The 27466-nt window shown below is 35.3% G+C and overlaps 1 protein-coding gene across 3 annotated transcripts in view; it reads left to right on the plus strand.

Annotated features, from left to right (window-relative positions):
* LOC114148216 (partitioning defective 3 homolog B-like) overlaps nucleotides 1–27466 on the plus strand; it is a 210161-nt gene that overhangs the window by 168385 nt on the left and 14310 nt on the right. For all 3 annotated transcript variants that reach the window (XM_028023309.1, XM_028023311.1, XM_028023310.1), the window contains exon 23: nucleotides 13460–13536. In XM_028023309.1, the coding sequence (XP_027879110.1) occupies nucleotides 13460–13536 (77 nt within the window). The remainder of the gene's footprint in view (nucleotides 1–13459; nucleotides 13537–27466) is intronic.

Consider the following 27466-nt stretch of genomic DNA (forward strand, 5'->3'; position numbering starts at 1 on the left):
TAAAACGTTAGCAATTTTATGTAAAGATTAAAAGATCTGAGTTTGAGATAAAAAATTGTTTTTTCCCCATCATATTAAATTTTATCTTTCATGTCATTTCAAATATAGCACATTTCTCACTGCTAATTAGTAATTTTGACATTCATTTTCTTTAATAAAATGATCTCTTGATTAGGGTAAAGAAAAAAACAACCCAGAAAGAAGTTCATTTGTAAAGACTGGCATCATTAACTGGGTAGGAGAATATGTTTATATATCAATCACAATTGTTCCCAATTTATGCACTTTTTAAAATATAATAACTTACCAGTTAATATTGCTGCCTAAACTGATCTATACTTATGGACATTGCTAACTTACCAGTTAATATTGCTGCCTAAACTGATCTATACTTATGGACATTGCTGTTAAAGATGTATGAAAAATGTTAAAGTATATTCTTCCTTGTTTGTAGGAGCATAGTCTCACTGATTTTTTTTTCTGAGTAGATTTATTTATAGAAAACCTTGACATTTTATTTTTACTAAATATTACTGTAGCTTTTGAATCTATGCATATTTTACATTTTCATGTTGACCAGGGTTAAACCACTAATTATTATTCCAAAATGTTCTGTTTCCTAGTGGAATAAATGTGAAAGTCCATTTTAAGTTAGAAAATTCCAAAAAGACCTATTTGCCTAAACCTGTCCATTTAAGAGCAATGATTAAGAGGTTTGCTTTTATATCTTCACATATACTGTATACTACTACCATGCTTGGCTCTTGATCCTTTTTCTTTTATGTCATTTTAACTGAAAAAAATTCAGTTAAAAATATACTTAATTTTAACTGAAAATCTTAAAAATAAGTATAAACATTTTGTGGTAAATGTGATTTATCCTCCTTCATCTTGCCACCAGCATTAGTGAGGTTGATGGTAAGAAAGTAAAAATAAAATCTCTGAAGCTCATTGTTTTTGAGCTGCAGCAAAATATGTTATCTTGTTGTCTGCTTGACAACTATTAGATGCTTTTTTAATAGATTCAAACAAGAGGTGATTTTTTTTCCAATGTGCAAGTATAACTTATGAGATAGCAAATTTCTTTACATATTTTGTACATATATCTTTATCAGGCTGGAGTTTAAGCATATATTTTAGCTTGGTTGGAAATGTGGAAAATCTAATCAACTTGCTGCTGTGACACCTGAATCTCCCCGCTGTAGGACAATAAAATGATATTTCTCTTCTATCCTATAGACAGAATAAACACATGACGGACAGAGCCGGGTGGGGGGAAAAAGCACAGACAAAGTTAAAAAGAAATAAAAACTGAATCTGGGAAATGCGAACTGAGGAGACAGTGGGACTGGAGAGGTCAAGACTTTCATAAAATTAAATGGGATAAAAAATATATGAGGAAGGCACAAAAGTCTCCCCAGCCACCATCAACCCCTGACTGGAGCCAATCGTCAGAGAGACGAACTGAGTTTGTGTGAGAGGCGGAAGGAAAGAGTGCCACTTTCATCCTATTACAGCTCCATCTAACCTTCCGCTGAAGCCACCTGCTCCCACTGTCACACAGTCATAATCTCAAACTCACACACACTCATGCATCTCACATTTGGAGTCTCATATCCAGACTGTACGTTGAAACACATTCCCTGGTGCCAAACGGTATAGATGTTGCTGAGCAATGTAATTTCGGTCTTAATACTTCACTGAGATATCATAGAGTATTAGATAAATAAATATAAAAATCCTGAAATTCAAAAGCAGCTGTGCTTCTCCCTCTTAAGCCACTGATACAATGGAAACTGAAAAGCTGGTTGAAATTTAGCCTTCCCTCATCTTTTCTGTCTCTCAGCTCTCTCTCCCATTATGTCTTGTCTTCGTCAGGTAATTGTCTCCCCTTTAACCTGTACCTCCTTTGATTCTCCTATGCTTCTGTCTCTGTGACTTCCTTGGAATTCACCTGCCTTTGTTCCAGCTAATCCTCAAAGGAGGAACTTTTTTTAAGTCTGGAAGTTTGGGGTAGAAAGGAGGCACATATTGGAAGTGTGGGAAGGGGAGAGGTACAGGGACATACTATCAGGGTGGCAGGGAGGAAGTGTGGGGGGCTTGGCTTATAGGAATCCAAATTATCTTCCTGCACTTTTCTAGCTCGCTTTCTCTTCATTTTTCTCCCTTTTCCTTTTGTACGTGGCATCACCCGCGAGTCTCTCCTCCACTCCGTTTTGCTCGTCTTATCAGCTCCCCACCTTGCACTTTCATGGACGAGCTTAACTGTTAAGAACACTAAGGACTGGATAAACCTGTGTGGGTGTGCATGTGTGTGAATGTGTGTTGGTTTTTAACTTGCGCTGTTTTTGTGCTATTAATTTCCCGTTGTGTCTGTGTCATTGAATAGTAGGCATTAAATATGGTGTGCCTTCACATGTGTGTTCTCTTCTTGTCTGCGTGTGCTTTGTGTGTGTGTGCTTCCCAGGGCTTTGCAGCAGAAACTAATCCTATCCCCTCTTCCATCGCCTTACTGTACCTTCCCTCTTACTATCATTTATTTATCCCCATCTTGTTTCTTTTTCCTAGCACACTCAATTTTTTCAATAGAATGCCTTGCAAAAATATTCACACCCTTGAACTTTGAACTTGAACCTATTTTGGCATGTCACAATGACAAAACATAATTGATCTTATTCTGATTTTGTTACAGACCAACACAAAACAGTGCTGTTTTTAAAATTATTTTACAAATAAAAAATTTTAAATTAACTTTATCTCCGAACCCTTAAATAAAATTGTTGACAGTATATTACGCTCATTAGTTCATTGAGTCAGGTTTTGTGTAAGATTGACATTGCCATGGAGTTACTAACTACCGAACCATGGATGGAGTCAATACAAAAACGCATCACACTTTTTTCTATTTTGTGTAAACTCCTTGGGAAACTACTGATCCTTAAAGTACCACTTCACAGTTAAGCTCTACTTTGTGTTGGTCTACCACATAAAATCCCAATAAAATAAATAATTTGTTTGTAATGTGGCAAAATGTGAAAAAGTTCAAGACAGGGGAAAACTCTCGCAACATCTATATGCTTTTGTTCCCAACCCTTTTCTTCTCCATAATTGATTTTACACAAATAATTACTGCAATCTTAAAATGAATTACCGGAAACATTGGAAATTGCATTTATTATTCACTATGCTTGTTATAAAAAAGTTAAAATAATTTCACCCGATTTTCTACTTAAGATTAAAAGTGTTGCTTCCACCATGAAAACAATTTTACCAATTAAGCCTAATCTCTTTTAATTTGAACTCATAAAACTTCCACTAATAGTTCATTCAGTTTAGGAAAAGACTAAAAAATGTTTGCTATTGCTGTCAGTTGAACTCTTATGGGGAATAAATAACCAGAGGCAATTACAGGCTTCCGTGTTGTTCATTTGTGGTAGACTGTCAAAGCAGATCTGGTTTCAGGATATGCTCCCTTGGAATTAAAAAACACACCTCTCAGGTTTCCCAAAGAAGTATCACTTTACAGTTTTTCATACAACTGTTTTACACACTCACAGACAGATGTCTCACATAAGGAATAGCTACAGAAAATCCATAGTTTCCATAGTTTTATTACAGAGTTTTTTTTAACCGTTTGATCAGAATTGTGACCAAAGAGCATGAGCACGACAGGAGATGACAGTCAATTAGATTTCATTGTTTTTTATACAAAGTAGTAGAAAGCCATGTTCTTTTGGAAGATAATCAATAAAAAAATTGGAGAGGTTTTATATTCAAGAAATGTGGGTTTTGTAAATTATATGAAATATTTTATTAGGTCTTTTCACAATTTGAGACCCATAGAACCTTTTAGGAAGCTTTTTACATGCAGTATCAGTATTATCAAAATCTTTTGTTCTTGGAATTGTCTCAAGTTGGACATTTTTAAAACATGTAAGATAATGTATTCGGGTGCTGCAAATTTGTATTTCTTTAATAGTGGTTGTTGTAGTAAACTCTGACATTTGCATATTTTACATTAGCAAACAAATTATTATTTATTATTATTAATTATTATTGAGCATTATTGCCACTTTCATTATGTTTTAAATGCAACAACCATACTGAATTTTCAGGGCTTTTGGGTTCCCGTTCCATTTCAGAAACTTAAACAGCACCTGATAGATAATCTTAATCTATAGTTCTATAGTTGAGAAGATTATTAATATAAATATTAGAAAAACTTTAAGATCCTTAAAAGTACTTTGGATGCATGTTTAGTAGTAGTTCGTAGTTCAGCAAAAGTGATTGCTGAAAGCTTGGGATGCCATCAAACAAATAGCTTTCAAATCCCACTTAACAAAAGCTGATTTAATTTGATTACTGGTTGTATTTTCTGATCTGTATGTGAACACACACAGAAATTTATTAGCCATGCTTCCATTTACTTACACACGTCCAGTAAATGAACGGGATATGCTTTGCATTAAATAGTATTAATGGCGCTAATCACCAGGGACGCTCTAAGCTGCATGCTTTGGGGAAAATTGACCTTCTGTGGTCTTAATTGTACTAGAGGCTCAACACCGCCGTGACATTTAACTGTGCTCCAGTGTTAATTCTTAGCGTTTTATTCTAGTGCTTTGCTGACATTTCAGTAGGAGGCAGCTTTGCAGGAAAGATGATTGGTGATTCTTTGGCACTTTGAATAAATAAGCACATTTGTTCCCATTGTTTGAGTCTTTCAGTGTCTTTCTCTGCCTTGCATACAGTATTGAGAGAGTTCGGTTCATAGTAAGATGGGAAAAGGCATAACATGATGGACTGGCTTTCACTGCAGTACAGATCTTGCAAAGAAGCATTTAAATAACTTTATCAGTCAGAAGCTAGAAGTTGCTGATTGTTTGTTTACTGTGTACATTAGGTAACATTGATTTCCAAATAATGCATACGTAATTAATGAACCTTTCAACAGTTTCTTGAAACCAACTAGCACCAACTGGGACCAATCTACTGATCTTTCTATTAGATACAAAATAAACAAGCATATTTTCAAAAATATTCTTTATATGGCTGAGACATAGTGTTTTAGGTTTAAAATGACACAAACTGATGGTCATTAAAAAAAACTAAGCCTCTTTCTTATCAACATAAGCAAGGGTCTACTTGTTAAGACTGCAGATGGTGGAGTGACTCTCACCCGTTTGGTCAAAACAGATTCATTAGAAGACTGATGAACTATGGAAAGAGCTAATTTGAATAGCTGTTAGCGTGTGCATAGGTGAACTTGTGTGTGAATGTGAATAAGCATGTTCTTGTAAGGGCACTTGTCGAGTCTCTTTGCTTTAGTGCTACTTTGTTAAGAGGCTGAAGTAATTAGCTGAGAAAATGGAGGGCTTTTCACCAGCAGCTGCAATTACTGCTTTCTGTAGCAGGATTGAATGGATAAATGGATGGAGGAAAGAGTGGTGTACTGTATTAGATGAACAGGGGAGGATAAATAACGACTGTGTTGGCTGTGGATGGAGGACATTAGTGAATAAATGAAAACAATTGTCTGTGGATGCTTATCATTGTGAAAGGTGTGTAAAAAGAACATGCAAACTCGTCAAAAAAGGACAAAATTCTAAAGGCTTGGATTTTACTTTTCTTTCTACATAATCAATAATAATAAAGTCATTCTATATTTTTCCTGTTTGGCTGTCCTGATCAGTAAATAGTTAAATTATCACTGACCACACAGGACATTTTATTCTCTCTAGGCACCCAGTTGGCATTAATTATCATGTGTTAGACCAACAACATTCTGTCTTAGAACCACTACTTGTCATCCTCTTCATCAATAATGTTGACCCTAACATTAACACTTAAAACTTCCATATTTACACAGATGAAAAGGCAATGTATTGTTCGACACTCAAAATGGTTCTCACTTTTATTGCTGCTCAATCACATTTTAAGGCTTTAAACTTGTTTTAAACACAAACAGGAAGGAAACTTTCCAATTCAAAATCTCTGTGGTCTAACATTAATCTATTATAATTATATGGCCTCTTTGGGCTGCTTAATATCTTTAGGCCTACATTTATGTGAGAAGTTCAGTTGGTTATAGTGTACAGTTCCATAATGACCTCTTGTTGTTGGTATGAAAAGTTTTGACAAATTTGCTTGATTTATTTTGACATAAATGCTAATTGTGTATGCAGGCTTTGATAATTATAACTGATTCCATTTGTCTATATTGTCCAGGACTCTCTTGAAAAATAGATTAAATATCACTATTTTCTTCTGCTGACATAAAGGTTTTAATAAAAGCAAGAATTAAGCCATCATATGGATTTTCAGAACTGTGAACAAAGATGTCAGATTGTTTCCATTCCTGTGAATTATTAAAAACTAGTTTTAGATAAGGTCATTAATCCGCATGGGTTTCAATATGAACGAGGAGTTTTGCCCAAGACCCTAAATATGGAAAACTTGTAAAGACAATCTTGGCATTTACAGTCTCATTACACTTTTACTTCTATTCACTTTGCTGGAGTTTATTCTTCCACAGCTCGTTAAAGATCCTGCCACAGCATTTAATCAGGTGGAGATTGAGAGTATTTGGACTTTCCGCCGTAGCTTTTTTGTTCTCAATCCTTAGCTTGTTTATAGACTCATTTTCAGTCAAGCTTTAGGTGTCAGATTACCTTCTGTTAGACTGGAATATTTCAATACATTATACAGAAGACATTTATCAATGACTCCAAGTAGTCTAAGTCCTCTATCTGCTAAATAGGCTCAAATATTTACCTGACACTTTGTGCTAGGTATTTTATTAATATGATTTGTTTTTTGCTGCAGTGTGGCCAAACCTGTCTGTGACTTTGAGTTTGGATTTAACTTTGCAAAACATCACTTTTAAAGCATTGTGTCATATTTTCTTTCTTTTGCTGTTTTGTTTTTGAAAGTAGTGCCTTTTACTTGGCAACTTTTCCAACCTTTCTGATTGCACTGCTGTGCACTTTAAGCTTTAAAATAGTAACCACATTTGCAGAGGCATCCAATCCTTCAATGTTTGGCAACTGCCTCTAATGTTTTTTTCACTTATGAGTGATCTTTCATACTCCAAACTGTTTTTCAGTGGCCTTATCAGACAACCTGATTGATGAACGCTGAGAGTTGCCTCTGAAATACTTGCTGATGTCTTTTCCCCCTTGGGATTGTGTTAACCAGCAGCTGAATCCTTCGCAGAGTTTGGCTAATGATCTGTTGATCGTGTTCAGTAAATGACATCCTGGTGCCCTTATACTTAGAAATGTCTTTGTCAAGATTTTCAGCCCTTGATGCCAGTCTGAGACATTAAAGATAAGGCACTTGCGGATATAAAATCATATGTATGACATAATTAGTAAAGTGAGTTTCAAGTGTATATTTCATAGCTCTGTAGATATTCAGTCCTATGCTGTTTCTTAATTTTTATTGTTATTATTGTCTGCTAATCAAATAAAATGCCTTGGTAAATGTGTTGTTTAAAAAGTGTGACAGAAAGATTTGGTGGTTTGGAAATTATGACATTACAAAACTTTGATATACAATGAAGCTCAGATTATTCATACCCCCTGAAATATTTAGGTTTTAATTTGACCATGTTTCTTCTGACTGGAAATAATACCAGCGTTTTGGAGAAGCTTAGCCAGATTCCAGACTTCTCTGGAAAGAGGTAAAGAATAGGGTGATAGTTAGGAGGCCTTCCTAAGAAGATACAATAGGTTGCTGCAGGTAAATTGACAAAATACTATTGGAGATATGCAAAAAGCTGGTCAGCAACTATAGGAAGAGTTAGACTGCTGTCATGCTAGGAAAAATATCTATAATTTTTGGCATATCACTTAAAAAAAGTTAAACTAAACTGGTGTTATTTGTACATGTCTATATTTTGAGAGATGCATGTCCCCTTTAATATTGGAAATAAATTTGTTGTTTGAAGTAAACTCATTTTATTTTCATTTTTCTAGATCTGCCAAGGATTTGAATAATTTTGGGCTTAATTGTACATTAGTACCAATAAGTACCAGCTCTATTAGTACCAGCTCATGCCTACACACTGTACTTTAGATTTGATCAGAATATAGCTACTTTTAGTTCCTGTACAGTAAGGATGGACTTTAACTTACTGTTTCTGAATTTAGTATAAAGCTGAATGTTTTGTCAATTTACAGGTATATTTATCTCATATCTCAAAGCCCTTTATGGACATTAATGTTTTCAAATGTTTTGTGCAATATGAAAAATACTGTACTGAAAAGACACATTTTTGATTACGTGTCTGTAATTAGCAAGGGAATAATCATTTTGTCTCATTTGAGTTAATTTGTAGTTAAGCGGTGTACCCTTTTTTGTCTTAAAATTACATATTGTAGTTCATTAGACTGGGGTGACCTTTTCCTTTCTACGCCAATATGCATGCCAATAGTTATTGAATGTGCAAAAGCAAAGGCATTAAATACATGACAGAGGACATGACACATGCACAAAGCAACAGTAAGGTAGTAGTGTTTAATTAAGTCAGCCCAAAGTACTGGCAGAGCAGAAAGATGTGACTGATAAATAAAGATTAGACCAAGACAGCCCTTATTCATTGATCTCTCTGAGGGTGAGAGACAGAGCAGGGGGAAAGGACAAAGAGGGATAAAATCTTTTTTGATTTACAGAAGGAGAAAAGGACAATGAATTTAAAAGATCGGTATCTAAAAGTGAGATGCAGATGTGGTTGAAATGATTTAAGTTAAATTTGATAGATGGATACACATTAGCAGGATAGTAACTGCTCAGATAAGATTGGTTGAGAGATGAAACTGTCATTGTTGTGTTATTATTCTGGTGTGTTCCCAACACTGATCCTAATTTACAGCTCATCACATATGGCTGGTATTTAGTTTTATTCCTTAGTTTACACATTTTGAGTAAAGGTTTTTATGCACCCGTCATGGGCTTGAATGTGAGATTAATTTGGGTCTTATAATACTTTATTCTACTCTATATTTTTTTCCTATTTGTATTTACTAGGTGATAAATTCATTGAGTTTAGAACAAAATAATTTGCAGTATGTTTGAGTTTATTTTGGCCAATCTTTTCACCAAATTCAAATCTACAGGCTCAAATACTACAGTTCTTTATGGTTTTTGGTGTTTTGCAAATGAGCAGTTTCAAAAACCTCTCAGATTGTTGAGTCACAATTGCACCGTTACCTAGCAACCTCAGCTGAGTCCAGAATATCACCTAGCAACCCAAGCTAAGCCGCAGTGTTTGGTTAGCTGGTTTTACGGCTGTATGCGCTGTACAATGGCTGCTGTAAAAGACAAATGTTTTGTTGATGACTTGCCATCCAGAAACCACTTGCTGCATTCTTGTTGGTTGTGCATTGGGCTTTATTTCTGCTTTTCAAAGATGTACAGTTGTATAATTGCGCATATGTTTTCATGTGCAAGTGTAAACATTGATTTTGGGGAGGCATGGCCAGCAGCAGTTTATTTGGATTTAAAGTGACAGGAGGTCCTAAAAAAGCTCATTCTGAGTTTAGACAATTTGGCCTAATTTATACAACCTTATGTGAAAGAAATTTGTTTTGACTTCCTGCTTTTGCAGCTCTTTTTGGTTGTCTTCATAGCTCAGTAAAGTAGTTTTCCTAAGCCAGGGGACTACTGAGTAAAGTCTGCTGGGCTCCTTTCTTCATTTTGAGACAGGAAAGGAGTTTGAGTAAGAAGCAGGAGGAAAGATAGAGATTTTAAATAAGCTGAGTTGAAGGAAGCGATTTCACAGCACTCCTAAGAACCCTTTATTTAGCTGGAGCGAGGTTGGTTAATGAAGAGAAATGATTAAGTCTGCTCTGGGAGAGGTGTAAGCACAGACGGTTGGGGAGAAAAAGAAGAAAACAATGAAGGGGTGCCAGAAACAGAATCACAAAGAAAAGGAAGACTCAGTTCAGAGTTTGGACAAAGTACTCTAATTTAAGCTGTATACATCTACAAAATGCTCTGTGCCCATCTAAGGTTCTTTGATACATCCTTGAAACAGCTCAAGTGAAAGGGACTGGACTCTGGATCTTTCATGTCTGTGTTTCATTGTATCTGTGGAAAAAAAAGAGAGACAGAGAGAGAAACAGTAGGAGTGTGTGTCAGTGCTGAAAGTGATGGGTGGTGTATTTTATGGGTAAATTGAAGGGTCTGTTAAAAGGAGAGAGATGAGCCCCTCTTACAGTGTGTGTGCCTGTGTGTAGGCGTGTGTGTGCGTGCTCTCCCTCAGCATCAGTCTCTTCTGCTTGATTTCTGTGCTCTCCTCCCTGCCTCTCCTCTGCTCACTATGCCGTGAAATGGTTTTTCACTAGACCATTACCCCTACCAGGGCACTACTGTGCTGCCACAGGACTCTGTGAGTGAAAGGGAGTGTGTTAAGGTGTGTGTGTGTTTGCCTGGAGAGAGGGAATGATGTGTGTTTGTGTAGCTGCACTTGAAACAGAAAGATTATGATTTTGGTTTTTTTTTTCAATCTGTGGTAAAGATGAGTTGTGTACAGCTACCAGTACGTAGCCTTGTGTGTGTGTGTGGCTGCATGTGATGGGAAAGGTGTGCTTATCTGTACAGTGCCTTGAATGTTTTCATATTTTCAGTCAAACACAGAGCAGGACTGATAATACATGATTTTCTTTTTCTAAATACATGTCTTAAAAGTGTAGCATGCTTTTGTATTCATCCTCTTTTACATTCATATCCTTTAATAAAGTCCTGTTGCAGATGTTGTCTAGTTAGAAAGTGGAAGTGGCCTGTGTGTGTACTTTAATCTTTTTTGAGTTATAAAACAACATCCTTACCTTTAAAAATGTAATGTTTTCCTGTTTAATCCATTATAGAAGTATGCTAATCAAATAAGCAGCCAAAACATCACTTGTTATTTTGGTCTAGACCTGAAATTGATTTAGTGACAGAGAAAAGACTTGGAAAAATTGATGTAAACGTTTGTATTGAATCTTGGGGGCTGAATACAAATTCACTCAACTCTTTTAACATTGTGAAAAAGTTAGAAAGCCGTATCATTTTTCTAATTTATTTGCTGGGTTTTACATTTGTGAGAACGTTTTGTGTTGACGTGTTTAATTGATGGGTGTTTTCCAGATGAAAACAGGTTTTTGTTAAATATATCTTTCTCACATCACTTTTTGTTGTACTTTTCATGTATTTTCAGCTTTTGCTTCACCAACTCATCGTTGCTCGTAGCCTCCACCGCGTGATACAACTCATTCAGCCTCTCGTCTCTCCCCATCTCAAGTTCCCCCTTTAACATCTTGTTTAAATTGTGCCGTTAATATCTTTTCCACCTCCCCACTCTGCCGCCCTTGTCTTCACCTCATTCGCTCTCTTGTTTTATAAGTCACCTCTCATCTCTTTTCTCTCCCTTTGCCCCTCCTCAACAACTTCATAATTTCCCTCCTCCTCTGTAAGTCATTTTACTCTGGTCTCATTCGCTCCAGCTCTCTTTCCTCCGTTCTTCACCATTTAATGCCTTTTCATTCCTTAGCTTCCAAACTCTATTCGCTCTTAATATCCCGCAGTTTCTTTACCTGAGATATTGAAGCTATAAAGACAGGTGTTCAAAAGAAAGCAGGACCAGCAAATCTGATTTATATGCCTCCTGGCGTCGTTCCCCTGAATACAGATAGAAGAGGAAAGGCAAAGAGGGAGAGCAAATAGCTGTGCTCTTTGATATCAAAATCTCAGCATGTTGTGAAGGAGAAAGCACTGAGCTTTCTTCGATAGCTCCAGTCTTTTGTCTCCAACACACCTCACCTCATATCATGTGGTTTTGATTTTTTTTCCCTCTGTCCTTCTTTCTGGAGCTGGGATTACAGTTCCAACCTCAAACTTTAATGGATTTTGTGTGAGCAACACAAAGTAAATTATAATTGAAATGTAAATACAGTAGAACATTGTTTTCAATTTGAAATGTGTGGCATGCTTATGTATATTTACCCCTTGACTCTGATACACCTAAATGTAATCCGTACAACTATATTTTTTCAGGAATCTATGTTGATATGACTTTGTTTCATCATAAATCCAACTGTGAAGGTCTCAGAGGTTTATGAGAAAACATTGGTGAGCTTAGGGCATCAGGAAGATCAAAGAACATGATAGGTCAGGAAGAAAACTGTGAAAAAGCTCTGAATATTTCTCAGAGAACTTTTCACTCTGGAAACCAGAGGTGGGTGACATGGATTTCAAATTTTATCACGATATTTTGTGATACTATTGTGATAACTATACGAATATTAGGAACCATTTTGTGGGGCTTGAAACAACAGGAATTGGAATTTATTGTGACAACAATAATTTAAAATTTATGGTGATCAGAAATGTATCGCGATAAATGCTAAACGATACAATCATTGCCCACTTCTACTGGAAACCAAACAACACCTAAATATAGGTCACATGCCAGTACAGCAAAAGTCAGAGAAGCAGGCTAGAGGCCGATGGTAACTCTAGAAGAGCTGCAGAAATCCACAGCTCAGATTGGAAGATTAATTAATCAGTGATAAGAATAGCAGTGTTAAAATAAACGGTTACTCTTTTCATTAATGAGTAATCTAACTAATTACTTTTTCTATTGTTACATTACTGTTACAATTTCTGACACAGGATGGAAATGAAGTCCAACTTGGAAATTTTACACAATCTTATTCATATAAATTTTGGGTGAAAGCACTGTTTTACTGTGACAAATGTGAAATTAAAATGCATTTAACGAGCACCAAAAACATTTTTTGTGTATGGCTGTGTGTGTTTGCCCAGATAAAGTATGTTGATGTTTCGGTCTTTAGTCGACTTCATTTGAAAGCAGAGCGAAGCTGGAATTTCCCCGCTGAATAGACCGGAATATTCTCAGAGGGAAATATTGTGCTTCAATGAAAGAGAGAGGGTAAAAAAAAACAGGAATATGTGAAGAAGGAGAAAACAAGATGATGAGGGTTAAAGTGAGAACCAGTGAGAAGAGGAGGTAGGACAGATTGAACTGTCAGCAGTTTGGATTAATCTCTGCTCTTTTCCTTTCAGTATGGAGATGAGGTGCAGTTCGCTTCATGTGAAACTGTGTGTGTGTGTGTGTTTGTGAAAGAAAGAGAGAGACATAATATTTTGAAGTAACCTAATCTTGGATGGAGACCCTTCCTACCCCCACCCCAACAAACCTCAGAAGACCTAAATCCCTAAAAATGAGCTCTTTTTTGGTCCTAAATTACCAGAGTATCACAAACACCCAAACATCGAGAAAATGAGGGGCTTATGACTGTGCACCCACAAGCTTCCGCTCCCAGCTTTAAAGTTTGTTCTTCCTTTAATATAGAGTTTGATACAAGATTCTGTACTAGTAAGATGCCACAACTTTAGGTATCTACTGTTCCTGTTTCTACTGCTCCAAACTAATGTTCATTTTGTCCACCAGGTACCAGGCAGAGGCGCTGATCCCCGTCTGACTCCACGATACGAAGAGGTGGAACGCCAGTATGCCTCCTTACCAAGGTACAATTGTCTCCCTCCATCTGTGATAAACTCCAAATCCTTTCTGTTTATTTTTCTTCCTCTAATTTAATCTTTGTTTACAACTTTTCTTCCTAAATTTCCCACACACCGGAACCCGCCACACCTCCACCACTGGAGCCTTCTCTACTCTTTTCAAACCTGTTGAATGCCTTTTTTAATTATTTTGTCTTGGCAAATGAGCTCAATTCTAGCTTACTGAATTGTAGAAAACAATGAGCCATTTGTAGCTTTTAGTCATTAATCTAATAGTTGTGGTCAGCAGTAATAACAGATCTAAGATATGATGATGTTAAGTCATTATGGTGTGAACATGATGATCTGCAACAGCAAGGACATTATGATATGGTCTATAAAGTTAATTTTGGTACTTTATGCTTTTGCACAGACAACTAACTTTTATTTTCTTGTTTTCTTGAGCTATATTTTATAGATTGTATGCTTGTCTTTTAAATCAGAATCATGTTTTTGTTATTTTTGCTACTTTTTTAATTTTGAGATAAAAATTAATACAATTTTGAAGTTTGATTACGAACTTTCTTTTTCATTTTAGAAATCAGTTGTACAGAAGGGTACAAATCGATAGAAGTCCATTCAAAAATCTTGTTTGGCCTAAATTCTATGTTATTTTTTTACGGCCTGTTTTTGTAAATGGAAACTAGTTTGAAACTTTTTTTATTTATCTTCTTTTTTTATTTCTTCTTCTGTATTCAAAACTGCATGCAAACAGTTAAATGATGAAGACAGTCTCACATTACCATACAAAAAGCCTTCAGTCATTTTCATTTTTTTTATTTTCTTCAACTCCTTTCTTCTTCTTTGTTTGCTCCTCACCAAAGTGATATCTTACTTTGCTGCACATTTCCTTTTTTGCCATACTTAAGGCAGATGCAGTAATGCATTTAAACAACTCCTTACTAGACTTAAAGTTACTGTATCCAAAGCACGTTGCAAGCAGGGGAGAAAGGAACTTCAACAGAAAGAATAATGCTGCTTCTAGCTTCTTTTCATTTTGTTGTACTTGCTGGTAACTACCAACACCTCTGTAGACTAACAGATGTTAGTCGTTGTTTGTGTCTGTCAGTAAGAATGAGTTGGCAAGTTCAGCTGAAGAACAGAACTTTAGAACATTAAAACGTTTATTGCCAAGTTCCCAACCCTGTTAAAATAGTGAGGGATGGGTATTTCACACCTCTTTTGTCAGTGTTTGTGGGCGTGTGTGTGTGTGTCCAATATAAAGAGGGAGGGTGTCTCTGCATGGGTGATGGCTTTGGCAGATGGGGGTGGGAGCAGTGATGATAGTTTTGAGGTCTGGCTTTGGTATCTGAAAAGCCTCTGGAAATTGGACACATTTGCACACGCTGGCATACTTTAGAGGTCCTGCATTTCTGTTTCCACTTAGAAACTTGGGCTGCTTTTTCTACACACTCAGCCAAATCCACACGGATGTCTGATCATACATTATGATCCAGATCTGACTAAAGAGAGACCTTGCCCATGAATATATGCTAAATAATTAATTTAAAAGAAAAAAGTCTTGAAATTGGTTCGACACTTAAAACAGAAAACGGTCTTATGGTGTCTTTGCTGCCAAGTCACAGATGCCAGACGCTTTTTGCAAGCGTTGCACTTTTATATCTTTCTCCACAATGACCACACTGGCATAAAAGCAATAACTAATTATTTAATTCAATATGTATATGCAGAATGTTGAAAGCGCATAAAAACCATTGGTGGATGATATAGACTTAGAATTTTGTTACGATATTTTTAGTACTGTTGTGATAACGCTAAAAAACTATTTATTACTTATTCTTTAGATAACTGTATGGACATAACTTTATTGCACAGAATTCATGTATAAGTATGTTTTTCAGCATGAAAAACATACTTATACATGAATTCTGAAAATGTCTTTTTTAGGACACTATTCACATAAACACGTCTGATTTATATTACAAAGCTGCACATAGCGGACAGGTTTGGTTTGGAGGATGGTGGTGGAGAGAAGCATTGGAGTTTCTGGTCATGGTTGTGGTTGTCCAGGAAGTTCTTGTCCTGAGGAGACTGACCGAGGAATCACAAAAGCTACACAGAGGAATGTTTACAGATTGGAGGTATCTTTCAGGGATATCCTAGGGAAAAAAACATTAGCGCTAGCATGGAGCACATGCAAAATAAAAGAGAGTTAGCAGTAGCACTGAGGTTAACACTTGGGTGATCAGTGACCATCAGCTAGCTCCGTTTAGCCTACCACTGATAAGCGGATGAGTCGGAGGTGTGCAGTAGCACCTTGCTCAACTTCGCCGTCCAGTTGAGCAAGGCCTGCAGCAACAACAAAAAACAGCTAATCACTCCACTGTGCTTAACTTCTAGCATTAATCCGGGAAGTAATCAAGAGCTCCACACACTTAAATTTACTTAAATTTAATTACCTACTTTAAGAAATATGTTAAAATTTGACAATTAATAACATTTAATTGGTTTTAAGAATTTCAACTTTAAGAAAAACTATCGATTTAATTATGTATGTGTGCCTCAATTCATGGCATACACACGTCATGAAATACATGGCAGTTAAAAACAAGGATTTCCATTGGAGATTATTTAGGGATTGCTCAATATTGTTGAACTTGCTGATAAAATATTGTACTTTGTATTTTTGAGTTGATAGTATTTATACAGAAGTAAGTGAAATGTAATTGATAAATAATTAAAATTTTCTAACATCAATGTTATCTTAGAATGGCCTAGACAAAGTCAGACCTAAATCTAATTAAGAATTTGTGGCCAGACATAAAGTTTATGCTTAGAGACGCTCTACATTCTGTGTGAGTGAAATAATTAGATAAATCTGATAAAGACATATCCTAACAAAAGTTTCTGTTTTCCTATGTTAATTAACACATTAATTATTCCATCTTCCAAGATAGTAAGTCATGTTTTGTAACTACATCCAGGGTGTTGACCTCATAAAAATATATTATTTTTCCACCTGACTACAGTAGAAATAGCTGGAAGGCTATGTGTATCTAGCGCCTGCATGTCTACCGGTATACTTTATGAGTGACTCCTAAGCCATGTTCCACAGTTTCTGTTTTGAGCATTTCTATTATTTCCAAGATGGTACATAAATCATTTTTGGGTTACTTAATCAGACACTGCGCTTTTGACTCAACATCAGTTAAATTCAGTATGGAATACATAAACTGAGTTGGTGTGAATTTATCTGTGTGTGTAGGCGTCTGTGGGGGTGTATAGGAGACAAGGTTTTGATGGCTCTAAAATTAAAACATGACCCTACTGTGGATGAAGTTTCCCTGCCCAAAGCGCCAGCGCTTCACCACATAAACTGTCAGCAAATGTCACTGCTTGAAATAGATAGGTGGTCTGTTTCAGGGTAAAGTGAATATTTTGCTGCCTCATAAAACTGTTCACTATTTTATTACTGAATTCACATTCAGAAAATGAAGACACAAAACTCAACTCTGTCTCATAGTGTTTTTAAGATTAATGCATTAATATGTTCAAAAACATGTTTGAGTAAAGCAACCAAATTGCTTAGTGCTAAAATTAAAAAGATGAATCAATAAAATGTTATTACAGAATATATTTTATTACAAAAAGTAGTTTCTGAATACCTCACTGTTGATGATTTGAGTTAGAGTGGTGTTAGTAACTAAGACCACTCTAACAATTCTTGCGAATTAAGTACTTTTTTCTTAATTCTTAATACTTTTTTCTTGTGAAAAAGTACTTAATTGTTTTATTCCTTATTTGTTTTCTATCCATAAGTTGAAATTTCCTTATTTCAAGTTGAATATATTCTCCCCATGCTTCCCACAAACATCAAAACTGAATATGAATTTAAATAGATGAAAGTATTATGTGATTGTTTTTTATTTTGTCTTGTTTTTTCCCCTCTCATTGGTGTTTGTGTCTTATTAAATCATGCACAGAGTGCTGCAGAATTTCTGATTTTTCTTCTGTTTGTAATTAGAAAGATATGATTGGACATTGAGCAAAACAAATAATTCAAACACACTGAAACACAGTTAGTGGTGAGTGTAATGATTCCCAAATCTACTTAGTTTCTTTCTTGAAGGTAGTTAAAATACATCATTAGAGTTAATTCAACACAGGTTATTTACATAACTTTAACTCACAACACGTCATCTCAAAGGACTGTACAAGACAAACAGAGCCAATTCATATACAGAAATGTAAACAGTAGACGAGCGTCTGTTTGTAATTTGTGGATTCACCTATTTGCAGATTTTCTGTGAAACGTAACTTCAAATTGTTTATGGAAAATTTGTCTATTCACAGGATTTTTCATAGAGCAGACCTAAAGTAGTCAAAACAAAATGCAGCTAGGAGAGCTCCATTTTACGCAAAATGGATTTACGTCAGTCCATTTCACGTAAAAGTTAAAAGATGTACAGTAGATTTTCATATTATAAATGAAAACAATGGGCATAATGACATAACTCTTCACCTGACAACCACCACAATCTTCTTTCGCTGCCTTTAAATGCAATTACCTCTCCATCTTCTTCACCAATACATCCATGTTTTTCACCATTTTCCCATTTGTTCCATTGTACCTGCTCTCAGAGTTCCTTATCTAGAAACAAAGGAACCAATGGAGAGTTATTGCCACATTATACCTTTGCCTATGTGACTGCCAGAAAGATTTAAAGTCATTTGCAATTGTTTGTTTAGAAGTAAGTTACTAATAACATAGAGTTTTATTGCCAAGCTACATCCTAATGCAGCTTATTCTAGCCAAACAGATATACAATGCTTTTCTGTTTAGATTTCCAGGTGTTAAACCAGAATTACCCTAAGCCTCAACAAGATAATTAGCATGTTTCTTCAAAGAAATGTTTAAGATTTACAGAAAATCTAAAAGTAAAAGCACATAGATTGTTGCTTAATGTAAACAAAAGAATAATAATAAATCTGGCATTAGTGATTCTGCTGAGGAAATAATTGCAAATATTTCTTAAAAATACTATAAAAAATGCTAAAATCTTTTCATTCTTATTGCGTTTATATTTAAAACACGGTATATAATTTTTGGCCATATACATTAAGAGCCGCAAGGTTTTTCGGAAACATGTGCTTCCAGATTATCAGGTTGCAGGCTGCTGGTCTAAAGAAAAACAGAATACCTGTTTGAAATTGGCTCCAAACCAAAAACTTTCACATGTCATACAGTTCAAAAGACAATTAACCCAAACACTGACCAAATGTATGTAAACTTTTAAATTCAAGGAGAGTTACAGAAACAAAATTCTTTAAAAAGTTGTTTTGTTGTGTTTAGCATATGCCAGAAAACAGAATACTGACCAGAAGCAAATGATTTTGGTAATTAAGCTAAAACAAGAAAATTTTGATCTGATTTAACTTCACATAGTGTGTCTTTTCAATCACTGGTTTCAGCTGTAGATTCTATATTTCTGAAATGAAGTCAGGTTGTCCAGATTTCAATGGAAGCTTGGCCAAAAGGGGCAACGCACAGAGTACAGCACACAAAAATAAATCTGAACTACTAATTACAGCTATATCAATCAATATCTGTTCTTTGCCCACTGCTGCACTGTTCTACTCCCAGAAACTTGTCCTGCACTGCTCATATTTCCAATACTGTGACTTTAAGGGAAAAAAACTAAACCACGATTAAAATATTTTGCTCCATGTTGCTTGAACAGCAAAGCACTTCATCTCTTTCAACCATGTAGCTACTCCTCCTTAAAAATCCTCCTCCATAACATAATACAGATCTCACTAATCTCCATCAAAACCATTAAGAATCTTGCACCAAATACGTTACTTATTCAACAATAAACCTTATTTTTCTGAGGAGCTGTGAATATTTGTTCCGTCATTCACAATAAATTAAATAGCTGGTTAAACAAGTCTGCAAAGATTGAACTAATGAGAAAGGAAACCATTATTTAAACTTCAGGAACTTTGAATGTGTTTCAGTGAATGTACATTTGTTTGAAATAACCTCATTGACCAGGAATGGACATGTCCATGTTGATAATGAGCATCAGAATCTGTGTGTGTGTGTGTGTGTGTGTGTAGGCGTGCACTGTTTCATTTCAATTATTCTGGGGTCAGTAGATGGCTATCACAGTTTGTGTATAGCTAACATTAGCAGGTTATGCCCCATGTGTGCCTCATTCATGACCCATTTGCACATTCTTTCTCTGTGTGTGTCGAACACACACACTCATTATTGTTTTCATTACATAGCAATGCAGAGAGAAAGGGGGGAACAAAGCGACATAAACAGACAAAGGTCAGGAGTTGACAGATTTCACAACAGGCAGATCTTAACTATTTAAAGGCATACTCATAAAAATATTGACTCTGAAGATTTCGTCAAGAACGAAACAATGAAGGAAAGAAGAGGAATCAGCTCACATGTTTTCAGTCTGCAAAGTGAAATCTGTCCTCAAGGGCTTTTTCTGCTGGTTGCATTTTTTCTTGTAATAACATGTCAATTTCCATTAAAAGGTTTGACGACCTGATCAATAGAAGCCCAAGAGACATTCAAAAGAAACATGTAAAAAAGTGTGAAAGAAAAAATTACTCACAAGATATGAAAGTAGGTAGACAGAGCAGTCTCCAGCTTTTCTCTTATTTCATATGTTTTTAAATTGTATTTTTTTATTTTGTTGTTTTTTATCTCCTTATAATTGTTCAGCACTTTGTTTGAAAACGATTTATAAAATAAGTTATTAGTAAATTAGTTTGATACTGAAGATTTATCCAACTAAGATGAAGGCGTCAGTAGAAATGTTCTATGAAAGTAGTAGAGATTTAACAAACTAGCACTTTTTAGGGAGATTTAAAAGTGCTCTATCACATGCCCAGTCTTTCTGTAATTCTCCACAATGACAAATCACCACTTGTGACAAACCCTGCAATTTGCAACACATTAAAAATGAATGAAATTTCTGCTCCACTTCTGACTGGCATTGTTGCTCTGAGGTGTACAGGAATGCCACGGCATCATCTTTTTGCCACCAAAATAGTCCAAGTTATATTCATGAACCATGCAGGTGTTGTTTAAATCAAACTTTTTCTTGACATAATCACTAAATCTTGTACTCATGAAGATTGAACTATAATATAGTAATGTAGCTGTCATAACCATCATCCTCCATGTAAGCAAACATGGAGAATGATCATTTGGCTTTCCAAATGATCATTTAAATCTTACAGATTTAACATGATCTGAACTAGCAGAGGAAACACAAAAAGCAAAAGAAAACATGTTATTGCTCAAGATATCTCTTCAGACCCTATTGTTCCAGATAATACACCTGGTAGATGTATATGATATATATGTTTTCTTAAAAAGAAATTATTATTTGTTTTCATTTAGGGCTTTAAAAATAACTTATTTAGTAACTTTTCAATATTTTTAGGTTTTCTCCCTCTAAACTATTAGATTTTTCCCGTACACTAAACTGACTTAACTTCAGCTGAAGTCATTATCATTCCATGTAGATTTATATCAATAACATAATTTAGCAGCTCAAGATACATTCCTGATCCAATTTGATTAGGAAGACATCCTTTTTCAATTTGCTCTGGTTATAGCTTTTATTAGATTAAAAGACCCAGTCAGAATTGTCTTCTAGGGGTCTGGAGAAACTGTCACTTCCTTATTATAATTTTAATTCAGGCTTTTTTAATTGCTGCAGCTGTTTAAGCTGAGTCTTCTGTTTCACATGGCACCATTTTCTGCCCATCTCCTTCACATCACTCCTTTTCTTTCCTGTTGCTCCCTGTGCCTCTTGATGTCTCATTTTCATTCTTGCTGAACTTGGGGTGAAAAGGACATTTTCAAATCATTTCGGCCTGCCAATGGAGAGAAATGAAATGAGAAAGTCTCTTGCTCTCTTGAGAAGACCTCCCATCCAGGCCTGAGAGTTTCCCAGACCACTTTACTACTGCTGCACAATCCAGCCCATTGTTAGGTTGTTTTTCCGTGTTTCTCTGGAATCATTGAGACCCTGATTGTTTGTTAGTTATCCAAGGGATCCATAGAATTATTCCTCACAGTCTTTTTCTTATTTGCATGTTGAAGTATGACAATAAAAAAGGAAGTTGATTGGTATGAAGTTCTCTAAACAAAAGCTGAACTTCTCGAGGGGAAATTTTTGCTTCAGAGAAAGTTATATTTTATACGAGGAATGGGAACAGCTTTTCCTCAGTTGGTTCACACTTTAATGTGTTTCTTTTTGGAGAGCATAAATCAGCTCTTTCCGTTTAAACCATAAGCATGTGCAATACAGGGTAATTGTAAAACATAAAAAAGAAGAAAAGTTAAGTATTTTTCAGGCTACATGCAGGAGGAGAAGAAAACATATTGTGGAAAATGTTTAGTTTTTAGACTCTACAAGATAATTATCTAAAATCTTGAGAAAATAAGTGAATTGTAATTTTTGTGATGAAGGTACATAATCACAATGATGTTAATTTTTTAAAAAACCTTGAGTTCAGCATGTTAGTCAACAGTATCTTGATTTATGCGTTACTTATATGTTAACCTGTATAACAGCAATATGCAAATGACACATAAAAAAATACATGAAAACCTAATAAAGTTTTTAAAATGTACTCTATAACTGCAGATCATGTTCAGAGTCTATCATTTTTGTAACAAGTTGGACATTAGATCATTTCTCATGTATTTGTTGCTTTTGTATTTAGAATTGTTCATGTTTTTTCTTTTATTGTAGAACTTGAGTGTTGCGTTAGTAGCTAAAAAGCCATTTAAAATGTTGCTTTATTTCCTTTGTCTACCACAGTAAAATAATTCCAGGGTTATTCTTGTTTCGCTCCCTCTCAGGAGCTACTTCTTTAAAAAAAAGAGAGGGTAAAATAAAACTATATTAAATGATATTCAATTAGATCTATACAAACTTGTGAAATAATAGTTACAAACTCTTTTTTTCCCCCTGTGTTCTTTGGTTACTGTCAACCTTGATCAAAGTGTACTATGAGTACATGGCCACAAGTTCTTCAGAGTCATTTCATTTGGGACTGAAAGCAGATTAAACACTTGCTTGGCTCTAAACCCAGATGTTTCCCCTGTTCTTGTAGTCTTTTCTTTCCGCTCTGTTCAATTGCAGAGGTTAAAGTCAGTATCAGTTGACAACTATATAGCACAGCTCTGGACAGCTTCCCCACCACCATCCTCCATTTTTTCTGGTATTGACCCCATCATGTTCTTGATGTTCTCGTGTTCACTCAGTATTGTTTTAAAGCATTTTGGTCAGAGCTTTGATCTGATCATAGTCTCTAAAATGTTGGGTTACAACCCATAATGTGTTGCAGGACCAGCAGGTGTGCATGACTAGTGGGTATGATATGCTAGGACCCTGGGGTGAGGGAGGAAACACGTTTTTAAGGGTCCCAGGTGGAAAGTGTTTAACGGCATTTTAGTGGATTTGGAGTTGGACTGATGTTACGTGATACTTTGCTCATGGATAATGAAGGTTGACATAGTTGGAAAATTGGCACAGCAAATATCCATTGTGGTGAAGTAAGTCTACAGATAACAGTATTTGGCAATAAAAGCATAAAATATTAAATCACCCTTTTTGTGAAAGTCAGAGATTGTGATTTTTTTTATCATTTTGTCAGTATAGAAAGTAGTTTGATTCTTTTACAGAAGTTTATTAACGTGTGAATATGAGCACACTCTAGTAACACACTCCTGTTTATTTTGTGTCGATAGAAATAGGCTGCACCTCAGACATTTCAACAGTTGCAGCTGCAAAATGCTAACATCTGGCAACAGTTTAATGACCATCTGTTGTTTCAGAGCTGCAGAAGAAATGTCCTCGTTTCAAAGCTATATTGTATAGTTAGATAATTAAATGTGTTTGAGCATGCAGATAACATTTTATGCATTACAATCCATAACTTCAGGACATACCTATATCAGAAGCAAAAAAAAAGTCTTCAACACCTCCAAAAGTTTGTAGTTAATAAAATGCATGAAGTACTTTTACAACTCTGCAGCAGTCGGCTTTTAAACACAAAATAAAGCAGTTGGAGTAGAAATGAAGCTTGTTAAGTCTCTCTTATAGATTCATTTTTAAAACTCCAATTACCATTTTGTTACATTGTGAAAAGTAACATGCTGCAATGACTAAATATATGACTAATACATTTCAGTAAATTATACTATGTGTCCCGATGAGGTTTGTTTGTTAATTTAAAATTAGTTTGTGACAATAATCAGTAAGCAGGTATTACACATCTTTTTTGGCCCACATTGCTGTATTTAAAATAATTTTTGTTTGGTCTTATTATATTCTTATCTCAGATGTTGAGTTTTCATTAGCAGTAAGCAGAAAATTATCGTAATTAGTAGAAATAGAGATTTGTGTAAATTATTGTGTTTTATTCAATATATTGGGTTACTGAAATAAAATCTATAATTTATCAAACTTGACTATATTAATAAATATACCTCTGTGAATATAGAGGTATTTCTGTGTGTATACAGTAGCATAGTAAGTATTAAAAGCATGTTTTCTCTCAGTACATATTTATATTGGCATAAAATGATGTCAGCTACTCAAGTAATCCAGACATACTAGTATTAGTTCTCAGATTAAGTTATGGGTGGAACATTGGAAAAACACTAAGAAGAGATATTGAACACACTTACAGAAATGTATTAAATACTTTATAGAAAAGTTTTTTTGGGTGGTGACAACTTAAAGACATCTCCTATATGGGAAACTACAGGAGATGAAGTAGTTTCATTTCCTGTGTACAAGGTGCATACATTGTTCATGTATGTACCTGAACAGTGCATAAATTGGTTCATGTCTTCTAACCTTGAGTTCCGCTGTAAACAATCAAGTGAATGACTTAGTCATTCTAGCCATTTTACTTTTTTTCTTAAACCACCTAAGAGTTTCTTTGACTGTGGGTTTGGAACTGTTGTCTTCCTTGGAAATTGACACTCATTTCATTTTCACATTCTTTCCAAGAATGTCTCAGTACATTTTCTGGTCATGTTTCATTTTATTATATGGAGTCTGCCAGTACCATATACTGTAGTACATTGCACAACATGATGTTCCCATCTGCAAACTTCATTTTTGGTGTGGTGACTTTGGAGTAACATGCAGAACCTTTCTACTATCAAAGATGTTGTATGCCATGAGATCCACAGAGTTCAGGTTTGACCTTGTTTCTCCAGTCTATACTCAGTTTTTTGCTGGTTTATCCAATTTTCTGCAGAAGACTTGAAACAATCTTTGAGATGATTTTTCTTCAGCAGTGGAGACTTGTGCAGTTATTGTGCATAAGAGGCCACTGTTCGAATAATCATTGACTTTCTCTCCTGTCATGAATTTTCTTTTTACATCAGCAGTCAATTTATCCACTTCAAGATTTTCACTCAGTAGATCTTTCAGACATTTTAAATGGCATTGATAAGTAATGTGTTTCGTATGTAATGTGTAACAGTAAGACTTTCTTTTGTCCATTTTTACCAACCATATCACTCTTTAGCCAGGAGAGAACTGTTTTATCATTTCTACCAGCTGATAACCATTCACTAGAAATGCTTTTTGAATACTCATCTTACTTCTTTCTTGTCTCTTTTAGCACTTTCTTTTCTTTATTGGTACAATACATAATTTCAGTGTTATTAAATGTTTCCCCTATAACTTAATTTCATGACAAATGTGCTTTGATTTCTTTATATGTGTGGATTGCTGGGATTGTTGCCAACATCTGGTGCACATTTTATGTCAACGGCCCTACTAGAAGTATTTAAACTGAGATAAATGTTGATGTGTTCAATATTTTACCTGCAGTATATTTTTCTGGCACCTAATTCTATCCATGTGAATACCATAATCCATAACAGTACTTATCTTTTTATCATCATTTCTTTGGGTTGTAAAATTCTAGTTTCAAGTATGCACCCCGTGCTCTTCATGTTCCAGGTTAAGAGTGTTTTACAGATCAGAATTTAGGCTGCAATTTGTATCCTTTAGTCCCAGACAGACCAAAATGTCCCCAGCCTGCAGCTATTAAGCATAAGGGTCTCAAGATGTGAAATAATGATTGCTGTTTCAATAGGATATGGTGTAATTAGTGTTGTATTTTACTATATCTCAGGAACCCACCAGCTATTCCACTCGTAATTGGGAATGTATGGCGTTCGCATAACTGAATGTCAACCCTAATTTGATTCATTGTTGCTTCTATGGATGGTTATGGTTCATTTTTACATGCAATTCGCAGCCTTAGCTGAGCTATACGTGCATTTCAAATAAGTTAATTTTGTTGTATGTTTTTTGGAAACATAAATATTTTTATTGGTACACATCCAAAATGAATGCATGAATTTATTTACAAATTTTAACATGTACTAAAAATCACTACTAAAAGGAAACTGTTGCATGTTGGTTTTTTATCTTCCTATAGGAGTTGATCATAATAATGTGCCCACAGTAAATGTGCAAGCTGCAGCTTCTCTGCTCAGTTTCCAAATGGCATGGCCATATTATGATGGGATACAAAACGCCACTCCAAATCCCCATTGTTCTGCCCTCTCTGTGTTTCCGAGGCAACAGTCTCTTACCATCTGGAAGGCCCTCATCCTTTAGTTCCTCTTATTTCCCTCTAATGGGTTCCTCTCCTGCCTTGATTTTACGTTTCTTTTAGGGTGTTTTTTTTTCTTCTTATTTTGTGTTACTGACACCTCATATTTTACCTTTTTGGTGCTCTAATTTGAACTGTCTCTTTTTTTACTCTCTTTATCATACATTCAAGTTTAACCACTTGCTGTAGTGCACTTCTTTCATTTGCTCTTCCCCCATTTCTTCCCATTCTCTGCACATTTGCATATGCTCAGAACATTTGTTCTCATTTCTCCACAAAGCACAGCTTTAGTTTGAATTATGCATCATCAAACATTCAAAGATGGCATTTCTTGAGACCTGGTGCATAAACACTTATGTACACAGGGGAATGTAATCAAGTTGGTTTCCTTTACCAGTAATTCCTGCATGATATACTACTGAATTAATCCTACCTGACAGAGCTTTATTGACAAAGACAGATAGGAGCCTCTGAACGGAGTTTAGTTTCATTGAAATGTGAACAAGTAAGTACCCAGGCGTCTGCACACATGTGGACTCCTCCAAAGTAGTGCCCATTATTCTCAGCAGATGCTGACCTTCAGCATGCTTGCTCTCTGGAGGGCAACACTTTGTGTTTTCCTTTTTCTTCTCTTCTCAATCACTAACCCCCTCTTCTTTGTTACTTTTTGTATTCTCCTTTTTCATTTTCATCCACTTTGTTATCTGTATCCTTTCATTTCTATCAATTTCAGTAGGTGTTCATATGAGGCTGAATTTCTCTTCGCTCGCAGCCACCATCTTTTTCTCTTCAGTTTTTAGACCTAAACTCCTCTATTCTTTTTGCTCTGTCTGATTCTTTGATTTTTATTTTATTTTACTCAAAGCGTTTTCTGTACTGCTTATCAGCTGTTACTATATTTTTGGTATATTTCATAATATTGTTTGTGTAATATCCACTTAGATCTTTCATGTTTTCTTGGTCAATAAATAAAGTGGTTGCAGTTAAAATATAATGTTGTTTCTTTGTGGAAATAAGACATACTGGCCTTTGCTTTGCTTTATTTTACTTTAAATGGTAACTATATTATCATTTTTACAACTTTTGATTTTCAGTTGTGTTTAGTCCCATGGCCGAAATTGGGAAATGTTTAAAAAAGCGAGCATGATCCAGCAAAAGTTGCCAAAGTTTGATAATGTTCCAGACAAAACACCTCCTCTCAGGAGAAAAGCAATGATTGTTTTTTGTGATGAGGAGGAGGAAATCA

This window comes from Xiphophorus couchianus, chromosome 7 (genome assembly GCF_001444195.1).
Source record: "Xiphophorus couchianus chromosome 7, X_couchianus-1.0, whole genome shotgun sequence".
Lineage (NCBI taxonomy): Eukaryota > Metazoa > Chordata > Actinopteri > Cyprinodontiformes > Poeciliidae > Xiphophorus > Xiphophorus couchianus.